This window comes from Lepidothrix coronata, unplaced genomic scaffold (genome assembly GCF_001604755.1).
Source record: "Lepidothrix coronata isolate B3197 unplaced genomic scaffold, Lepidothrix_coronata-1.0 Scaffold79, whole genome shotgun sequence".
Lineage (NCBI taxonomy): Eukaryota > Metazoa > Chordata > Aves > Passeriformes > Pipridae > Lepidothrix > Lepidothrix coronata.
In genome coordinates, this window is record NW_016690259.1 from 3,263,351 (window position 1) to 3,285,287 (window position 21,937).

A 21,937-nucleotide genomic window follows, 5' to 3' on the forward strand; every position below is an offset into this window, starting at 1 on the left:
TGTAATTAAATAATTACCTTCTGCGTCTTTTTAGGAAGTTATACCTCACTGCAATTGTTGATCAGATAACTGGGCAGTAAGTTTTGTTAAGCAGGTTAGCTGATGGGTGGTCTTAAGAATATTAATATTAAAAGATAAAATCAAAGAATAGAAGCAGATAGAATGAAATCAGTTAACCTCCCACACTGTTTAGAGAAGGATTCTGTTTCACCAGACGCTGGCTTTTTAAAGACCGTGACAGCCTTTGGATATCTCAACAGGCAAATAGTTTGTGGGCACAGATAGGTATGACAGACTTCCACAGATGTTTAGAAAAGCCTTCTGGTTCACCTGAGGTTTTGTATTAGATTTACTGAGAAGTGTAGTGAGGTGTGCCAGCACAACTGAATAAATATCTCCAGCTTTTTTTCTGTAAGTCACACAGCTGTGCTCTGGGGAACCTGCAGAGAGGCTTCTGCAAAGGAGAAGGTTTCTTTTCTGGTAGAGGGGAGTCGTGCCACAAAATATGCCTGTCAGTGGGGGATGTTCCTACACTGAGCATGATTACAATAATGCAGAGAAGGAAGTAGCTATTGGATAATGCAAGTCATGGTTTTTTCCAGATCTATTGAGCACCATTTTAGTGTATGTTTTTCAAACTTAGAGGTTGCTTTTCAGTATTTATATTCATAGTCTTCCAGTAACAGAAATGGTGTGATTTCAGAGCTTAGACTAGTCAGCACTGAAAATTAGGTTCAGATTTGTTGTGCCAGCTTTCCTTTTCTGTAAGATGTAACTAATATTTAATATATATTTAGAGAATTAATTGGCCCTTTCAAAGTTTTCTGAAACTTTGGGTAGAAGGTGATATAAAGGTACAAATTTTGAGTGTCAATATTTAATTTTAGAACACAAAATTTGGCCGTGAACTTTTAGCCAAGAGCCAAGAAGAAAGAGAAGAGAGACAGGCTAGTTTTAAAGGCAATGCTGTTAGGGAATATTCATTTCTGGTATTAACAGTAGATTTTATGTGCAGGAGGCAGTATTTACTTGCTATTAGTTTATCTGAATAAAGCATCTGTACAATAGTTCTAGTAGCTATTGAGAGGTAATTAGTTAAATCTTAATTTCTATCTGTAGCTGAGCTTTAGGTTTTCTTGGTCAATGATACTGAAAACACCCTAACATTGAAAAGATTTTAACAGAACTTGTCACATGCTCTTGCAAGAGACATGGAATTCATAGGGATTTTGTCTTTTTGCTTCTGGAACCTGGGGCAGCAGTCACTTTTTTAAGTGATGAAGGGTATTTCTGACAGTCTCCAAGACCATCAAGAGTGGATCCTTTTTCCTACTACTAGCCTAAATTGTTACAATAATCTGCTGTATTCTGAGTTATTGCCTAATTATTTATTTTTAGATAATTGATGTTAAATACACAATCATTAGGACATCATTTTACTGTGGAGGAGGCATAAGGATGGGGAAATACACAATACAGGTGGTAGATTTTGTTCTCCATATGTCAGTGAACTTCTGAGAGTAAAACCTGGCTCAGAATAGCTCTTGCATTTCTTTTATGTGCATAATTTGATAAGTGTCTCAAAAAACATAAATCTTACAGTTTTAAAAATATTTAAAAGAGTCTAAGCTTTCAAATTCCTGCAGTATCATTTGATAGTGGTTATTGGTAAATGAAGTTATACTAAATCCCTTCTAATAGATAAGAAGGTCTATGATCAATTAAAAAAACCTTGTGTGCAATTAACATGAACTTTATAGGCTTCTGTTATCATTGTATTGGAAATCAAGTTAATATTTGAAGGGTAACCGACCTATATTAGCTTAGAAAATCCACAGTCTATCAAATAAAATAGAAATGGAATGGAATGGAATCATAGAATCAATCATAAAATGTCTTGGGTTGGAAGGAAACTTAAAGTATCATCACCTTTCACTAGACCGCGTTGCTCAGAACCCCACCCAACCTGGCCTGGAACTCTTCCAGGGATGAGACATCCCCAACTTCTCTGGGCAACCTGTTCTATTGCCTCACCACCCTCACAGTTAAGAATTTTTTTCTATTATCTAACCTAAACCTACTTACTTTAAGTTTGAAACCATAACTGGTTCCTGATCATTGCAACTAAGGCTACAGCAAATTTCATTCTTGTGGAAAAAAATTTCAGTTTAATATTTTTCTGATGGAAAATATGAGTATGTATCCTTGAATCTAAAGATTTGTGCTTTATTTTCATGCTGGAAGCAAGTTTTTACAGAGCCTGGGATTAAGTAACTAGTTTTCAAATGGTTTTGGGTCCACCTTTACCTTGAAATGATTGATCACATCATGTTTTGGTCTTTAATAAATGTAGCATTAGTACAGAAAGAGGCCTACAGGGTTCAGTAGTTTAATGAAGATTGTTGGCTAGGCATCAAGAGAATTTGAATTTCATTCTTAGTCTTAAAAATGTGATAAATCTGGCTATTGCTAAAAAAAAAAAAAAAAGAAAAAAGGTCAAAGTATGGTGGACATTGTGTCAGTTTTGGAGTACTTTTGTTTCACAATTATTGCTTTCTTAAATATTTATCTAACAAGAAATATTTCTTTCTTGGCCAAATGCCTTTTCTGTAATAGAAAACACCCTGGTGAAAGGCTGAGATAGCTCTGTATAAAGTGTTGGCATCTGAGTGGTACTCCTCTAACAACAGCAAGAACTTTTGTTCTTAAATTTTCTTACAAGGCAGGAATTGATCCAGAATTGATGTAATGTTAACTTAGGGCAAGAATGCAATGTTAACTGAGGAAATTGCAACATACCTTGACCATTGCTAAATTAATTCTTCTTGTGGGATATTTAATTTGATGTACATCACCTTTTTGTCTATTTGTGAATGAGTTCAAAATAATTCTGAAGATTTAAGATATGCTCAAACTTAGTGGTTGGAGTGAGTAATTTAATTTTTGTATGTGTTTAATTCAACTAGTGTAGTTAAATAAGAGATATGTAGTTAAATTAAATACAAGAGTTGGAGCTATTCAGTGTGGAGAAGAGAAGGCTCCAGGGAGACCTTGGAGCACCTTCTCTAAAGGGTGGTATCCTAAAGGGGCTACGAGAGAGCTGAAGAAGGACTTTTCACAAGGGTGTAGTGATGGGACAAGGGGGAAATGGCTTTGAACTGAAAGAGGGCAGCTTTAGGTTAGATAACAGGAAGAAATAATTTACTGTGAGGGTGCTGAAGCACTGGCACAGGCTGCCCAGGGAATCTGTGGGTGCCCCATCCCTGGAAGTGTTCAAGGCCAGGTTGGGTGGAGATCTGAGCAACCTGGTCTAGTGGAAGGGGTCCCTGCCCATGGGCAGGGGATTGGAGCTAGAAGATCTCTAAGGTCCATTCCAACCACTTAACGTTCTTTGATTCCATGTCAGAAACATAATCCACAGTATATGGGGTTTGTGGGTTTAGCTGGGTTTGGTTTGGCTTGGGTTTTCTTCCAACCCAAACCATAATCATTCTATGATTCTGTGATAATCAACCAACAAATAACTCCAGTACTTATTTGATATCATATTCAAATTTAGCTTGATAGATAACATGGCCAAAAGAGAAATTTTTAATCTAACGCATGAATACAATTCTAAAATTCTGGTTTCTTGTTAAATACATGATTCCCTTTCTAGGTATGTTCATCAGGACCTGCTTTATCATTTCTGCAAGTAAAATGCCAGAATAGCTGCAAAAATAATTGAAAGTCCTGAGCATAAATACAGTAAATCCATTACACATTTCAGTTCTTAGGTATAACATTCTTCTGCAGATTAATTCCAGTGTATTCATATCTATTTACTGATGTAATTTCTCTTCTAAAGACGGCATTCAGTGACTGGGGCCATGCACGGTAGGATAGAAACAGTTGAGACAGGGAGGCATACATGCTAATAATTGACATAGGAGAGTCATCTTTTACTAAGATTTGGTTTCTGATATGAAGGAGTAAATAGTCTTATCCAAAGACCTGGACAATTCTGTGCAAACTGGACCCACAACTGCTACAGCAACACAGTCGTGCACAAAGTGGCTTCGAGCACTACATGGTTTGACACAGAGGTGGAAATGCCCCAGCCAGTGCCCCCGACTGCTGTTCTGCTCCTGGGGCTCTCCAGTGCCACATCCAGTAGTGACACCAGCAAAAATGTCTGGGTAGAGATAGGTACTAAAAAGTAATTAAACTTATCATATTCACGAAGAATTCACAGCAATGAAATATAAGAAAAACCGTTATTGTTTGTATTTGTAACTTTTTCTTCAGGGTTCATTATCCTATCAGCTCTTCTTTATAATCTTTCATGCCATTTCACTTTTCTTTTTTCAGACCCTCAATCTTTTCTGATCTGTCTGTTTCCAATGCCACAATCTTTTTACTATTTTATCCTGTTTGGTTTTTTTCACTTTGTCCATGGATGAGGAGCTCAGGAATAGCTAACAGGAATCTCCTCTGAAATAACCAGGAGAGAATGTAACATAATATTAATAACAACAATCACAAAAAATAGAATGACAATTTAAAAAGTGGAGCATTCTCCTTATAATTTTTCCATGGTCAGAAAAAAATTCAAGGGCTAGTCTTGCTCTGCATTCTTTCCTAGAAATTTCAGAAGGTAGTACAAATGTTGCCTAAGTTCTTGTTTTTCTGAGAAGATCTGTCTTTTTTTTCCCAGGGTATATGTAGTAGGAGATATCTTTGTACTCAAAATTTATCTTTTGTAGCTGGATAAAATTGATAAATCAAGTAATCTGTGAAAATCATAACCAGAGAGCAAAGCTACTTAATGGCCACAACTTGTTTTAGGATGTGAACTTAAGTGTTTTGTGGATAAAAAATGCTAAATCCCGGAGTTTATAAAAACTTATTTTCACATTTTATTTCCATATTTGAAAAATATCCGGGAATATGAGTTTCATTCTCAAAGTCTCTTCTGTTACTGTGGTAGGGATGAGTTTCAAAGTCTTAATATTCCACGTGCACTATTAATGAAGTAAAATTGGGCAAATAACATTTATCAATTTACTTTGAGATTCGATTTAATGATGTGCAAATGTTGAGCTTTTCCTTATATTTACTCTCTTCCGATTTTGCCCTTTTTTGTGTTGAAATGATACAATTATTCATTAAAAAAAAAAAAAGAGTAAAAAGTCACAACCAACTTAAAGCCTTGTTTTGATTAAGATATAATGTGTGTGTAAACTGTAGCACTTGCTGTCCTGTGTTCCCAGCCTGACGTGGCTTTCTTCACTGGTCGAGACTCCAGTATTGCAAATGCTCCTTTTTTTCGTGCATAAAAATGTACCTCCAGCCCATCAAACCATTTCCTTGGGAAGTTGTGGTTCATGACAGCATGACCAAGTTAGTGTTCTAACCTGGAAATGAAAGGAAAGCAGAAGCTGAGCCGTTTGAGAAACATTGGCACGGCAAGGGATTACCCTGTCTCCTTTTCCCCAAACCACATTTTTCTGGAATTACGCTTCCAGTGAGAGTCCCCACCCAGGCAGTCCTGCTCCCAGATGAGGTAAAGGAAGCCACCAGCAAGCTGAGCTGGGAGCTGTATTAAGCTTCTCTGAGCTGGAAGCCTCTCTTCATTACATCACACCTGGCCATATTTCAGAGATTAATGAGCAGCATCTTGTCAGGTTTAATATATCGCAGGGCTTTAGTTTACATTGACGATGTAATCATAAATTCCCTGAGCTGTGAACTACACCTTAAGGACTCGCATGGAGTTCTAAGAAGGCAAGGAAAAGAAATGACTGTAAACTACAGAGTGTGCCAGTTTTGAGAAAAACCTGCAGATTTTCTAGGACATTAGGTTTCAAAAGAAGGATTACACACAGACTAAACAGAGTAGAAGTCATAAAAATTTAAAGACATCACAAAAATAAGATCCTTTTTCGGTATGACAGAATACTAAAGGAAATTTATACTGAATTATGCCACCCAAGCAGACCCATTAATTAACGTAATGAGAAAATATGTTCCATTTCCATGGACCCAAGCGTGTCAGGAAGCATTTGACACTTTAAAAAGGGGGAGAGGTGCACTTCAGTGCTCTTGAAATTCTCAGGTTTTAGCTTATCTATTCACATTCATGTTTGGGCTGCTGAGGCATTCAGATATGTACTAATCAAGAGAGAGAAAGAAAAAATTGCTGTAAGCGACTGATATGTCTAAAAAAAATGTAAACACATTTGTGCTGTATAACTTTTAAAGTTCTATCTTGTATCTTAAACACTGGAGAGATTATCATATAATATCATGTCGTAAGAAATCATGAGTGAAAAGAAGCTTTTTATTCTCAAGATCTGATTCAGAACATATTATACATGTGAAACTTTAAAATCCATAGGCAGATGCTCTCTGTTCATTCCAATGACTTATGCTTCTAAAGCTGGCAAGTAGAGCACTTTACAGGATCAGAAATAAAAGCCAGACTTTCAAGGTTGTTCAGACACCAATTTTCTGTGCAAAGGATTTTAAAAATCAGCTTCTAATTCCTTCTCTCAGAGTTTTATTCCTGTTATTAAAATATCCCCCTGCATATTGCTTGGAAATTCTTATGGCCATTCCTTGATAGGAGCAAACAGAAATAATTACTTTAAACCTTATTTTTTTTAGGATGCAAACTCCCCCTGGTACATGTTCTTTCATTTCCTGTCTGTCATGATCAGATGGCAAGTTGATCTTAAGAATGGGACATTGTAGGTAGCATCTTCTGCCATGTGTTATGTCATTTTTTAGTCGGAATAGCAACTTCCAGATGTTTTCATCCCTATTGATTTGAAGCATTTTTTATAAGTGGGACAACCTCCTGCAGATATATTCTTAGATTTACTATGTTGATCCATCTATATTCAAGTGAGGCATCACCATGGTATATTTTAATAAATGTATATTTTGTACATATCTAGCTGATGCTTAAGGATTTTCTAGTTTTCAGGTAAGTACAATTTTTATGCATGCAAAATTTTAAGAGTTAATTACACTTCTGCACATAAGTCTGCACATCTCATACAGCTCAGTCAATTCTTTGATTTTTTTGGATTAAACTTTGTTTCTTTTCACCTGGTGGCAGGAAATGGGCCTGCAGACCACTTCTGTCTTTTGTGCTAAGCAGTTTACATGCTCTGCTGTGGCTAAAATAATGCTTGAAATAATTTGGTCACTGAGAAGCACCAGAAAGAAGGCCAAATTTCATGCTTTTATGGCCACATAAAAAACAGGAGGTAAGTAATATTAGCTAACCTATCTGTGTGGTTGAAATGCAAGGTAGCAGTTGTTTTATAATAGCAGGAAATATAGGATAATTGTTAAGGCAGAAAATGCAGGAGAGTTTTATGTTTAATTAAAATCGGTGAAAATATTTTACAAAGGCAAAATCCAGTTTATTTACTCCAAACATTATTCTCTGATTTTCTTGGGTTTGTTCCTTATGAATGGGTTAGGGATTAATTGTTGATTACTCCCTGTTAATTTGAGTGATCGTTTTCTGACCTGTTGAAGGTTCTACTTAACTGAGTAACAATCCTAAAGGGGAGTCTCCTGCTGTATCTGTGCTGCAGTTGATAGTGACTGCAGCACACAGCATAAATTTCTGAATGAGGTCTCAGTAAGCACTTTAGGGTACTGGTTGCAGTTCAAATAGTCATGCAGAGCTTCACAGGCTTCCTGATGCCACCACTAGACTATTGCTCATACTTGAGCTGACTCAAAGCTGTCTCCCAGATCTCTGTACAACTCAGTGGTTGCTAAAAACTTCAGCAAAGACGTCTTCGCTTTCGTTTCCTTTTAAAAGATAGAGAACAGTTCAACACTTTATTTTAGCTGTTCAAAAGAAGCATGAAAGGATTCATTTAATCTTGTGAGTTTTTAGTGTCTCAGTGCCATAATCTGACAAACCTTTTGTTTTGAGCTTTCTGTAGGTATATTCATTTGTCAGGGATCTGAAGCTCAAAACTCACAATAATATACACATGCTGCACTGAAGCCCATTGCCGTCTGAACATGCCTTCCTGGAGACTCTGTTAAACTTCATCAGGGTTTAATTGCTTTGTGGGTTGGTATTCTGGCACCACTGAAAGCACAGCCATAGCTCCTATGGACATCAACAAATCTGGATCTACGCTGTGATTTTTTTTTTTTCTTTCTTTTGCAGGTGGATTTTGAAAGCCAAAAACTTTTAGCTCTCAGGTGGTAATTTTTATGTTGGGGCTGTTTTCTTAGCGGTTCATGGGGTAGCTTTTGCTTTTTCTTTGCCATTTTTCAGTCTTCTCTTCTTTGTAAATCACATAATAGCTTTGGTTGGAAGAGACCTTTAAAGATCATCTAGTCCAACCCCCATTCAATGAGCAGAGAAATCTTCAACTAGATCAGGTTGCTCAGAGCCCTGTCCAGTCTGACCTTGAATGTTTCCAGGGATGCCAACTTCTCCAGACAACCTGCACCGGTGTTTCACCACCCTCTTTGTAAAAATACTTCTTCCTTATATCTCTTCTAAATTGACTCTCCTTCAGTTAAAAACCATTACCCCTTGTCCTATAGCAACAGGCCCTGCTAAACAGTTTGTTCCCATCTTTCTTATTGGTCCCCCTCAAGTTCTCAAAGGCTGCAGAAAGGTCTCCCTGGAGCCTTCTTTTCTCCAACAACTCCAACTCTCTCAGCCTTTCCTCATAGGAGAGGTGCTCCAGCCCTCTAATAGTGTTTGTGACCCTCCTCTAGACTTGCTTGAACAGATCCATGTCTTTCCTCTGCTGGGGACCCCAGAGCTGGATGCAGTGTAACTATTTGTGAAACAGTAATAATCAAAAAAATCCCTGACTATTCCTGATGAACAAACACTTTGGGTTTTGTCTTTAAATTCTTACAAAACATCTTGATATTTCAGATATATATATATATGGCTCTGTCACAGTGAATTTTAAGTGAAGAAATGTGGAAAAGGCAGCATTCCCAGTGCTGCCTGTTGCAAACAGACCATTTAGAGGCAGAAAAAGGAGTTGACTCACCTGAAAGGAGGAAGAACGGGAGCATTCGGTCCTGATTCCTCAAGTGTGTATATATAAATTGGTAAGCAGGGATAATTTAGTGGGCTGATTTACACTTTCAAATGAGCTTTCTAGGCCAGAAGATTCTGACTCCATTCTTCTCTCTCTTCTTTTGATCTACCGTTTTTTATCATTCCTGGCTTCACTGTAGCTTGGATTCAACCAGAAAGACGGCAGTCAAAGCAATTTCTTGGGAAGTAACCAGAAGTTAGATCCACCTCTTTCTGAATTGTAGTGGTGTTCTTATCACTAAACTGGCACCACCACCCATGAAGTTAATTGAGGTGCTGACTATGACTAACTTTTCAGGATTCTCTAAGGTCTCAAGCAAGCTTTGGCAGTTGTATGTCTTATCCTGCACTGCTTTTAGAAGGAGATAATTATCTATCTCCATATTGTTCAGGTACGTCTGAGGATGTATGCCAGCCATATTAAAAGAAACTTTTAGCCATATTAAAAGAAACACAGTGAGTTCAGGTGCCAGCAAATTTAAGTACTACTGGAAACTGGGTAGACGGGATTGTTGTTTGGGACTCGCAAGGATTTACAGGCCTGGAAAACACTTTGAGTAGATATCAACAGCATGTAGCTTGAAACCTGCTATCTTCCTGGGGGGAAAAGTGGTCCTAAACACAAATACAACAAAAGAAAACAATCCTGTCTAATCTGTGTATGACAGACTTGAAGATATTAAGAGTGTTCCACCTGGGGTAATTTTGGGTGAATGTGCAGTCTCAGCAGTCACTGCTGCCTGAGTATTCTGTGATGGGTTTCATCTCCAGGCTAATAGAAGATGTGAAGAATTTTCAAGACAGTAAGCTTAGAAAATATTAAAATGCAGTTTATCTGCATACTGAAAATCTGATAATTCTGTAGACGTTCCATCAGAAACAAAAAGCTGTAATTATAAATGCAAAGTAAATACGATTCTAGTAATTCAGAGAGGCCCCTTAGACGCAAATTCATTTTACTACTAAGGTATTTAAATAAGAAAACCCAGAAAATGCCAGACTACTTTATTCTTTGGAATAATTTTAATAAGCTACCACGGTGATTTACCATGTTGCATCCTGTTGCGTCCTTTAATAGTTGCATCGTGTTCCCTATATTGAAGTCTGTGCAACTCAGTGTCTTCACTACAATTTTTTTCTTGCAGAACCATCTTTAAAACTACCTAAGCTCTTGCTTACCTTTTCACCGCTTGTTTGCATCGATCTAGAACAAACAGCTTTGAGCAAGTGCAGAAATGATGCATGAGGTATTATGCATGTGTGTGTGGCTGCAGGTTTCTGTTACAGATATAATAAGCAAGAGGTATATGCAGAGAGCAGTTATACATCTTGGAAACCTCAGGGTTAGGCTGACATAAGTGCCTTCTGATGGCTTGCTAGGTAAGATCTAGCACGAGGCTCTCTAGGGATGAATTTCTTAAAAAAATAGAAGTGGGTTTGACCACATTTATTTGATATTACATTCATAGGTGTAAAATAGCAGTTTATAGTTTCACTTGTCCATTTCCCTTGCTCTGGAACTGCCTCCCTGATCAAGAAATTCAATAGCTATTAAAAGCTGCAGCTGTACTAACAGTCTTATGCTTTATAGGAGGCATTTTGCAGCTATTACTGTAGAACAGGCGTTCTGTGCCAGTACAGATGTTACGTCCACCTTTCTCATAAGCACTTTATCTGCACCCTGGGCATTGCATTTCTAATGTTTGCTTGAAATTGCTAAACGTGCTCCGTAGCTGTAATTTATTTGGGCTGGTGTAGTTTAAAGACCTGAAAGCTGTATCTGCACCTGTTCTATTCATCCAACCAGGAAAGCACAAATTCCACTGCATGGGAGCTGGTAGAGTTTGAATCTCTTCTTATAAATCTCCTGAACTAAATGCAGCCACTCGATTCACATGTATGTCCTCCTTCCCTGAAGTGGAAGTAGCTTGCATATGTATTGCAGAGTTTCAATTTTCTAATACTGAAAGGGGAACGTACCACTTGATCTAATGGAGGATGGGCATACAACTCCTACATTCCATCCTTCAGCCAGTCCTTCTCTGAGTAATTCAATGTATATAGTGAAAGATGAAACGTGGAAGTTGCTCCAGTGTGTCCAACTGGAGACAACTCCGCTAGTATGATGACACTGGTTTCATTTTGGAGCAATGTGACAGACACTTCTGAGTGAGATGTATTTAAAGTGATACAAAATGAGTGAGAGGGCAAAGCAACTACTTACCCTGATTCAACTCCTGACAACACCAACATCAGTGATTTGTGCTAATGTAAGGTAAGCGACGGTTGGAAGACGACTGAAATATTGACAATATCTGAAATTTTCAATATTGAACATTGAACCTGTATAAGAGCCCTTCATTCAACTGTTTTAGCCCAAAATTTTGGAAATCGGACAAAATCCAGGAGTAGTCCTAGCTTTGAAAGACAAAAAAATAAACAAAAAAAAGAACTTAAAAACCCCCAGAAACCACCCCAAACCAAGCAAACAAGAAAGCCACTGTTCAGTGAGGTTTTCCAAACCAGAGCTATGTCCCACTTTGCCCAGAGATGTATGTCATCTGTAGACATGTCATCAAATATGACTCAAACCAACCCTTCCCCCAAAATAAATAAATGCAACCACATAGACCGAAATGATTCTTTGGCATTTTAAAGATTCTACCCTACTTACTTGTGGTGCATTTTTAATTTAGAGTTAAACCAGGGGCTGATCCCTTACTTAGTGTTTTTGTTAAAATAAAATAGAAAAAAAGAACTTGTGCCGTAATCAGTCTTGTTAAAAACTTGTAAATATGTAGTGAGTTTAGTGCAATGGAATGGAGAAGCAGCACATCTATAGGAAAACAAATAAAGAGTGAAGGACTTAAAGAACAGAGCTGTATGTGGAAATAAAGAGAAGGCAATAAAAGGACAGAAGCTTATTCAAAGTGTATGTTTTGGGAATAGTGATTAAATACTGAATCAAATATAACAGTAGTAACTGTATTACTAAAATGAAATGCTGCTGAATTGTGCATTTAGGCTTTGAATTCCTTTTGAAAGTTTTGATGACTTTTGACAAACCACACAAGCCTCTTTCAAGGGGCCAAGGATACCTCCTTTGGCTCATCCAAATGCAGAGCAGAATTTGGCCCTTCAGCTTTAGGATACTATCAGAAGCTCTAGGCAGAATTACAGTCTTGCTGTACACAGCTGAGTGTATATAATTCTTTAAGTAAAATTCATGTCTGATGTGTTGTAAAAGGAATGAAAGGTAGCTGTTAATTCCAAGGCTTATAAATATGTCAGTGGGTTTTCATAATGTCTTAATAAATTACAAGAGCAAACTCAGTGACTCATGATGTCACCAGAACTACATGCTGCTCTGTATTTATTGTAATTATGTACTATACCTCACAGAATTCTTTTACTTTCTACATGAATATAATAGGTCCCACTAAAAAATCAAAAAAATCCTCATGGATTTCTTAATTTTTTTTTTTTTATTTGCCATGTTCCAGCTGTTTTCTTGTTCTGAGCACTTCTTGAAATGAAGAAAATTTTAAAGAAAATGTCCTTAAAAGAACATTGCTGCAACTGCTATATTTATTCACTGACAAGCTGAAATAAAATATAGTTTCCAAATATCCTCAAATTTGGGTGAAGTTCAAATTTTCCTTGGATCCTAGTTTTCTGGCTGGCCACCAGCCCATATCACTAATGGTATAACTAGCTGAAAAATGGAAAAACAATTTCATGAAAATTTCAAGATTATTTTGGCTTAGTCCTGAAATGTAAAGATAGCATCAATATCGTAGTTGGTAATGCTTCATTCTTCAGCCTAAAAAATAAACACAGGACAGGCTAAAGACTTTAGGTAAGTTAAACGTGTGAGACTAATTCAACAGCATTTCAAAACCACTAAAGTAAACTTAGTGTGTGAAGAAGCCCTTGGCTCTTTAGTGCTCCCTGTCCAAACTGGTTTTTGCTCTCCCAGTTATAAGCTGCAAGTGCAGCTGGCATTTAAGTGTTGTGATTAATTGTTCTTTTGTATCAAAAAAATACAGTGGGTTGATACATTGAGTTGGCCCTGCTCCCACATGTATGCTCAGGTGTTGAGCTCAATGGTACAGAACCTGTTACTTAAGGTGGGGAGAAAAGGAAAGAATTCCACACTGCATCCATTTTTTATGGCCCTTGTCTAAATCACTGGAAATGGTAACTCTGAATTTAATGTATGTTGATTTGATGACGTGCTTCTCTGAAGATATTAAATAGACAAAACAAATAAAGGACCCTGATGTTTCTCCCATCGTTACCGAACTAATTCTCCAAGACACCTGTACGTGAAATCCCCTTGTTCCAGCTGCATGTCCACTCAGGCATTGCTTGCAATGACACAGGTATCTTTTCAATATGGATGGCTTACTTTTCTATCCAGGAAACCCCGCTCCAAACTTCTCATTCCAAAAATAATAGCGGTGTTCAGTCACATTTCATGAAAGCATCTTAGAATTTATATAAACAAGACTAGTGTACATTTCAAAGAATATATAAAATGCTGGCGTTTTGCTTTTACTGCAGGGATCAAAGAGCCGATTAAAATTAAAATTTCATGAACTTTAAATTATGCATTTAGTCATAAAAAATATTAAAAAAAAATTTAAAGCAGCAGGTGTACCTTATATAGTAAGATAAAGTTTAATATATTTTATTAGCTTAAAGGACACAGAATAACTATCTATCCAGAACTTCAGGCATGCATTTACATAAATATATTAAATTAAGAAAAGCAATTATACACTTAAACATCCTTTTGTCTAAAAAAATCATTAAATCCACAGATTAACAATAAATCCAACTCTATGTATTTATCACTTCCAGATACAACTGTTCCATTTCTCAGATATTACACAAATACATTTGTTAGAATTTATATGCATTATACATATATTATATATTACATAATAGTGTGTATACATACATGGTGTTCAATAATATAATAATAATTTGTAGTTTTTATAGCACTTTTCATTTGAAGAGCTCAAAGCGCTTTACAAGGATCGATTTGACTAATTTTCAGATGGAAAGTGGAGGCACAAAGATGCAATTATTTCAGGATATATAGAATTTGTGACAGACAGTAACTGAATTCTCTTGTTGTGAACTTCAGTCGTGCTGTCTCCCTAAGAAGAAATGCACATATAGCTTATGTAGTCTATGTAGGTAGACTTGCAAAGACTTGTAAGGTCTCAAACCAAGAAAGCACTTAATTAATTATATTAATAATGTTAAGCACATGACTTCAGTGAGACTCATATGCTTAAAATTACTTGTGTGCTCCTGGTGCTCTGCTAGTTTGGTGCCTGTATATGCTTAGTAGTATAATACAGTTTATAGAAGATACTTAAACCTAGTTTGAATGATATTTTCTAAGCTATTTCCCCACATTTCAAATGTACATACAGTACCTGACAGCTATTATAAAATAAAACTAATTGAACAGGGGAATGTCACAACAGTAATGTTCTCAAGTGAATGAAGTTTGTTATTTCCTTTTCTGCTTGGCTCCCATTACAATCTAATTGTTCTCAATTGGGACTTGAAATTTTGATTCTGCAGTATATTTTGTGGGGGACAGCTAATAGTATTTCTGGGTAATTCACAGGGTAGGGTTACTGCTTCTGGTGCTAATGGAGATCACTACAAGATACATCTGGTGGCTTAATACCACGTGGTTTCTGGTCTTGGTATATCTTGATATGAATTAAGTTAATTCTGCACACCAGTTTTTACTGCCTAGAACATTTTCTTTTTAGCAGCTCCTCCTAGGAACATTCAGAAAACAGGATTGATTGTTACTGCCTTGTGATGCAAAACACCCTTTTGTCCTACAGTAAAATGTATCCTACAGAAAAAAAAAAATCTCCAAAACAGCCACCTCTCTCTACCTTCTTTCCAAGAATATTGTGAACACAGCCACTGTGTATATTCACAATATTTTGCTGGTGCCTCCTTTCTGAAATTTCCTTGGAATTAAAGCAATTTTTCACGTAAAATATTTTTTACTTTTTTACTTCTCTTTTCATTGCAAAATGACAATAAATAGTAAAATCTCATAGAGGAACTTTACTATATGATACATTGGACCCTATTGATAACTTGTAACAGATGGAAAGTTGTTTTTTATCAGTAGAAATAGAACTCTTCTCCAATAATGCAGCTTGCTGTCTGTGCAATAATTTCTGAGATTTTTGTTTGTGGAAGCCTGTCTGTGTAGACAATAGGCAAAGACACACATTGTATGTATATAACACAGAATATTAGGTGTTTGTGAATTTCTGTGGCATGAAATGATTGCCAGATGATACCTTTTCAGTACTGAGAGCTCTGGAAGCAGGTGTGTCGCTTGGCTTTCAAACCAATCCGTACAGTGTAATGTGAAGAAAAATTTCCTACAGAAGCCCATGGGAGTTTTCTTTGGGTTATGGAACAACAGGATAATCCTTTGCTTATATATAAACCAAACAACAATTACTAATAACTCAGGAGTGAACTGAAGGAAAAAGGTGGATGTGTCAGTTGACCCACTTGTGCTATAAAACAGTAACATTTCTCTTTTCCCAGCAATGGCATCAGAAATACTGTCTGATTAGTCAGTCTACCCGGTGTAAATCCATGCAGGATTAATCGCTGTGCTAAGATTTTTTGGATGTCGAAAACATTTTAGAGCACGATAAATTCTGTGTGCAGAGTTGTAACTGAAATCAATGAGAACAAAGGCAAGCAGCAAACCCACGTGTAGGACACGTCTAAGGAGTGTCTGCTCATGTCCCACCCTGTTATTGCTTAGGCCTGGCAGGTCAGTACTGAGGACTCTCACCACTTTCAGTCTCCCTAGTCTTACTAGTAAGGGTGACAACAACATTTTTGGATTAGGATATAGTCTTGATTGAAATGTTACACCATCCTTACTACATATACAGGAAAAAAAAGGTCTGAAAACACACCTAATACTGCCAAAATCATCCCTTGTAATACTGGACTCAAAACAGCCGAGGGAACTGTTACATGGATGTTCATGAGCATCTGTGGGGGCTGCCTTGGGCCCCATCTTACTATGGCCATTTCATAAAATGGGGACAATGACTTGATATTTCAATTACTTTCCTGCTTGCTGGCATGTGCTGTTTGAAACAAGCGTGAAAGAGAACACATGCGAGCTAATTGTTCAACATTTTTCAAGAAGTATCAAGAAGTCTGGCAGATTTTGTGTAAACGTTGGCAATACCTATAAGGAAACCCGAGAGGATTGGATATGCTTCGTATGGCTTTGTGCAGGGCTGAATCTGCAGGCTTATTCTGGAAAACATTGGTCTAATGACTGGAGATGCAGACACAGAGAGGTCATGTGTGCACTGATGTCTGAAGTTAAGATCTTCTGCCAGCTAAGTGGATATCTTTTAAAGACTTAATCCTATAACTAATGAAGTCAATAGGAGATTTTCAGTTGACATCAATGGACTTGGAGTCAGGCCCTCAAAGATTAAAGTAATCCTGTACTAAGCTTTCAGGTGGCTTCTGCTGTTTCACACCTATAGCCCCAAAAGTACGTGTCTTATTTCACTGAATTACTCTGTTGTTGAAAACAACAAACTTTTCAGCAAAACAGTATTTTCTCAATGTTTCTAAAGCATTTTGTCCTGAAACTATTTACAGAAATATTTATCAGGTTTTTCTAGCCGGAACCTAGATTAATTGGTATAAATTTTCTTCAAATTTGAATCGGAATAAATTTAAAGTGTTGGTTGCCTTTTCAGTGAGAACGTTATTTTTTTTTAATTGCAAATTATTAGTGAATTTTTATTCGCATCCTGGCTTCCTTTTGGTTTTTTTTCCTGAGACGAGGATCACGTTTTAAGTTGGAAAGAAGATCAAAATGGTATCATTCCTAAATAAACTGATACACAGATAAATTAAAGGATAATAAATTAAAACACATTAATGTCTTTTAAAGAATTTACTTAATTAAGGAAAAATAAGCAGAACAGGATGTCCTCAAACTTGTGTTTTCCATGTACACTTAATCTTATAAATGCCTATTTCATGGATACAAGTAGAATTACATTAGATTTTTATCACAGTGGGACTTTACACCTGTGAAATTACTTGTTCATATTTTCAGAATCTCAATTTTGCATAATATTACATGAAAACATCCTAATTTCTGATCCCAAATTATAGGAAGTGTATACTGAAAAGCAATATTTCAGAATCCCAGGAGTATCATTATGCTTTTCAGTTAAGGCATCTGATCATTCAATTGAACTTGGTAACTTTCTGACAAGCACGGTGACTGTTAAGTGACAAAGTGATTTCTCCCTTCCTCCAGCTTCAGTCTATCTGTGCCCGAACTTCTCAGCCTGAGCCTGAGCTGTGTGAGACTGGTACTCCTGAACTGTAAATGTCCAGCTAAGACACAGTATTAGAAGTCACTATAAAATAACAAAGTTCTGTGGAATGATCAAAAAATAAAAGCCTCAGCCTGCTGGGAAGCCTTTTTGTTGCACGTGTCTGTCAGGCAGTTTCAAAAATAATAAGCATCACCTGCAGCAACCAGGGGTTATTGATGTTTGCTGTGGTTCTAGAAAGGAAGAAGCTGCAAAGCCAAATGTGGAGAAGTGAATGAAAGGAGGAGATAAACAGAGGTGTCATGTTGGTGATATAGAATTTGTCCTCTTAGTTATAATTAGCATACACATATTGCATGACATATAATAACCTGTGAGGATTTAAAGGTACAAAGGGTTTGCATCTGTGTCCCTGACTGTTAACAGGAAGAATTTATTCCCAGGGAGAGGGTTTGAGTTAATATTTCTTATTGGACACATTAGAAAAATGTTTTTCTGAAATGGAGTGAAACAATTTGGAGCTGATTTTACATAACATCTTTCTGTCTCCTTATATTCCAATAATATGCCTTCTTTCTGATCAGTGGCATTTAAAAAGAGAAAAATGAAAGTTTTCTGTTCCAAAATAATAAACCAGAGGTTTTAAAACTAACAGACACCAGAAACAGAGTTATGTTTCTTGCAGCAGGTATGTTTGTTCTCTTTTAACAGTGGAAAGCCTCAAAGAATGCTTGAAATGTACAATGTGTTGGGAACAGAGAGGCAGTATCTCCGAATAAAGGAAGAAATGAATGGAATAAAAGATTAGGAGAGAGAGAGACACAGAGACAGAGACAACTTGAGCACATACATAAAATCCCTTCTGGAGGCCCTTATCTAATTGCCTCATTTATCTAGTTTCATTTATAAGCTCAGTTTTATTCTGGGACACTCTCGGAGGTTGTGTGAGAATGGCTGCAGAATGACCTAACTGGCAACAGGCTTTCTACAGACCCCTTTTTTTTTTTTTTTTTGTATGCCAATTCTCAGGGCAATTACTGCAGTTGCCCTTTTTATATCAGCATCTTGGGTGGCTAGGCCTGGGGTTTGCTCACTCTTTTTAATAGTATAATTTCTTTTGATAAATAAGCAGCTAGGATTTTTTGTGTCCTTTTTTTTTTTTTTTTATGAATGCTTCTTTTGCAGTGGGACTTCCTATGTACATGTGGGCTTAATGCAGATGTTTGCTTTCCCATGATATAAAAGATGATTTAAAAATGCAACAAAACACTTTCACAAACTATCTCCCCCTTCCCTCTAATCTTCATTTAGATTGCTTCTTGGTTTTTAAGTTTTGGTGGAATGACTCAAACAGAAAATGTTTTTTAAATAAAATAAGCTGAAGTATTTTGCTTAAATTTTGAAAGTGATTTCTGGGTGCAGCAGAGCTGATATAAGTTTTTGCCATTGATTTGAATAAGGCCTGGATTTAATTCTTAGCTCTTACTGGAGTTTTATTTTCTGATTTCACTAGTAAACTAAATTGTCTTTATTATTAAGATCAAAACTCTAAGATCATTGTTATCCCTTCTCTGCATGACTGTGGCATATATATTATTGTGAGTCTTCAATTTAGGTGCCATCTGTGGTATTTTTTAAGGAACTAAGCAGTGAGAAAAGAACTATCACATCTCCCCAGCTGGTTGTTGAAAATAATGTGTCACAGTGGAATTAAAGTTGGGTTTATTTTTAAATATATTTCATTGAAGAAAGTGTTAAAGATGTTATCTCTGTCAGATATTTAAACGTTGCTAAAATACTTCAGCGACTTTCTTGCTTTGCTGATTATGAAGAGTGTAATAAAACCGCGCTATGTGACAGATTTAGACAGCTGGCTCATTCAGGAGAAGTTCACATTTTTGTCACCCACGTTGAATAAGGAAAGATTAGATGCTAAGGTCAATTTACAAAAATGGTTGTCAGGACATTTTTTAATTGTAAAACTTTTTGTGATGGAATTCAGGGAAAAGACTAAAGGCAGAAAGCAGCGGAGACAAAGAGCTGCTATTAACCTACAGATGCTACCACAGGGTTCATTTTAAGATTGGTCACACTGCTTAGCCAATGAAGTGTTCGTGTGACTATAAGGGACCACCCTTTTCTGGGGTGAGAGGGCAATTTGGTCTTCATGCTCATTTAATCCCAAGATGTCTTTCAATGGACTGTCAGTTGAATCTACATTGTGCAAAATTATGCATGCACTTTTTAATGCAGACCATTGTTCTCTGAGCACTTAACCAAGATTTCTCAACCAATTTCCATGTGGCATGAGGTCACTCGAAACCCAGGCAAACATATATGGAAGGCAAATGTAATTTTCTGTTCCTCTGAGCTGGAATGTGTAAGACACAGAAATGCAAGTATCAGTCGCTCTGTAATTTCGGATTTAATACCTACTAAATGAAGACTGACAAATTTCTATAAAGGAAAATTTGTTGCATGTTGCTGCCCTGCAGAGGTAATTTTGCTACTGGAGAGTAATATGGCTACAGTCTTTTAGATCTCATTGACTAAAGTGTTGTCAATTGTTGATGCATGAGCAGCTGCTTATAAGGACCACAGGATGTGCACACTGTGGCTACTTCGTTTTCTTGTCTTAGGCAAGATTTTATAAAAACCAGATAGTGCAAAGGAAACCTGATAGATGGTAAGTAGTGAGCAAAGAAACCGCCAATAATACCCTAGAGCTGGAGATGAGAGGGCACCAGTTCTGCATATACATGTAATTAGACTCTTAATACCTTAGAAAACCTGACTAGAGCATGTACACCATATTTATTGATACATTTACAAAGACTCAGTTTTGTGTTAGCTCTTGAAGGAACATTTACATTTAGAACCACATTTGGCAAGAATCACTCTACCATTTGTACAAGTGACACCGTGCACAGGCAGCACGTGCTCGTGTGAGCTCCCGTCCAGGGACGTTCTGTTCAGTGTGACACTGGCAGCAGCCTGCTTGCATAACCTCTTACACTGTCCTGTTACAGTGAAAACCACTTTAGGGACACTTTTAACACATGCTGAAATTTTATTGTGATTGGTTGGCCGTTGTTTTTTTTCTCATCCGTCGTAAATGAACACAAGTTGACACAAGGATACATTTCTAGATTAGATCCACAACACATTAAAGTGTGTGTGTTTGCTCTCTCTTTCCCCGTCTTTCCAATTAAGTTGGTGAAAAATGTAACTTTAGTATTTTACAGGACATGGTAAAGCTGTCTCATCTAGGTGATGTCTATATTATAAAAATAAAATAAAATAATATAAATATGTAACATGAACCCAGTGCCCACCGTTAAATAAAATATATGATAAAAAGCAGACCTTCTAGGATGACTGGTTTTGAAATATGCGAATATAATTTAATTATTAAACACTTGAAACAATCTTGATATTAAGCTGCGATAACCAGATTTTTGCATCTATGCTAGATAAAGAAATGCGTAACATTCTGTAATAGAGTTACATTGATGAAAGTGAAGGTTACAGTCTTACAATGAATTGCCTAGATAGGAATGCATTAAGCAGTTCTGCAATATTGTCTCATGATGTAGTTCAGTTCACCTTAGAAACTGTTACAACTGGATTTTATTAAGTCCAGCAGTTTATACGGCGACGTTTGAAAACTGCTTCCTCACCGCTCTAATCGGATACGTACAGACACGAGATTGCTGGGATATCAAAGAATCCATTAAGACATCATGGAAGTCCTGTGACGAAAATGTGTTTTACAGTGGAATTGCTTTGTAAACTATTTCTCATGAAGAAATAAATATTAAAAAAGATTCCACTCTCTGCAAAACCGTATTTGTGATAGCGCGTGTGCATGGGGTATGTGTGCACATATTGGATATCGGGACGTCTGTGGAGACGTACGGGAATATTTACACACATACGAGGAATTTTTCTGCACATTTGTGGATATTATACTTAAATTAATAAAGTAACTCAAATCACCGGTATTTGCTGCAGGATAAGAGTCTTTTAAAAATGACAGGATTCAAAACAAATGCCCGTTGAGAGTGTAGTTTCCAAACAGTCCCAGGAACTATACAATATAGCTGGTTAGATCCAGCAAATAGGATGTCATGTCTAGGATCTGATCAAGAATACCTGCCCTTGTCACTCTTCGGATGCTTCTATCCACTTGTTCACACTGGGGGCCGAGATAGCCTTTTTTACATAAGCATTTATTAGGCCTTACACAGACACCTCCATGTCGACAGGCTGGGTCACATTTTGCTGTGGGGGGAAAAAAAACAGTGATTTTTCTGATTTGTTTAGAACATCACAAACTGAAAAGATGCAGTTACACATTCATTAAGAGCTTTTCTAGCCTTGTAGTGATGAAGCAAGCATATAGATTAAAAACAAAATAGAAAAAATGAAATATTAGAAGTTGCGAAAGCATATTTTT

General features: G+C 36.8%; 1 protein-coding gene across 1 annotated transcript in view; it reads right to left on the reverse strand.

The window, feature by feature from the left end:
- Positions 1–16,806: 16,806 nt before the first annotated feature.
- The window catches only part of HHIP (hedgehog interacting protein), a 76,393-nt gene continuing 71,262 nt past the window's right edge, over positions 16,807–21,937 (reverse strand). The window contains exon 13 of the mRNA XM_017820168.1: positions 16,807–21,762. Coding sequence (XP_017675657.1) covers positions 21,569–21,762 — 194 coding nt within the window. The 3' untranslated portion in view covers positions 16,807–21,568. The remainder of the gene's footprint in view (positions 21,763–21,937) is intronic.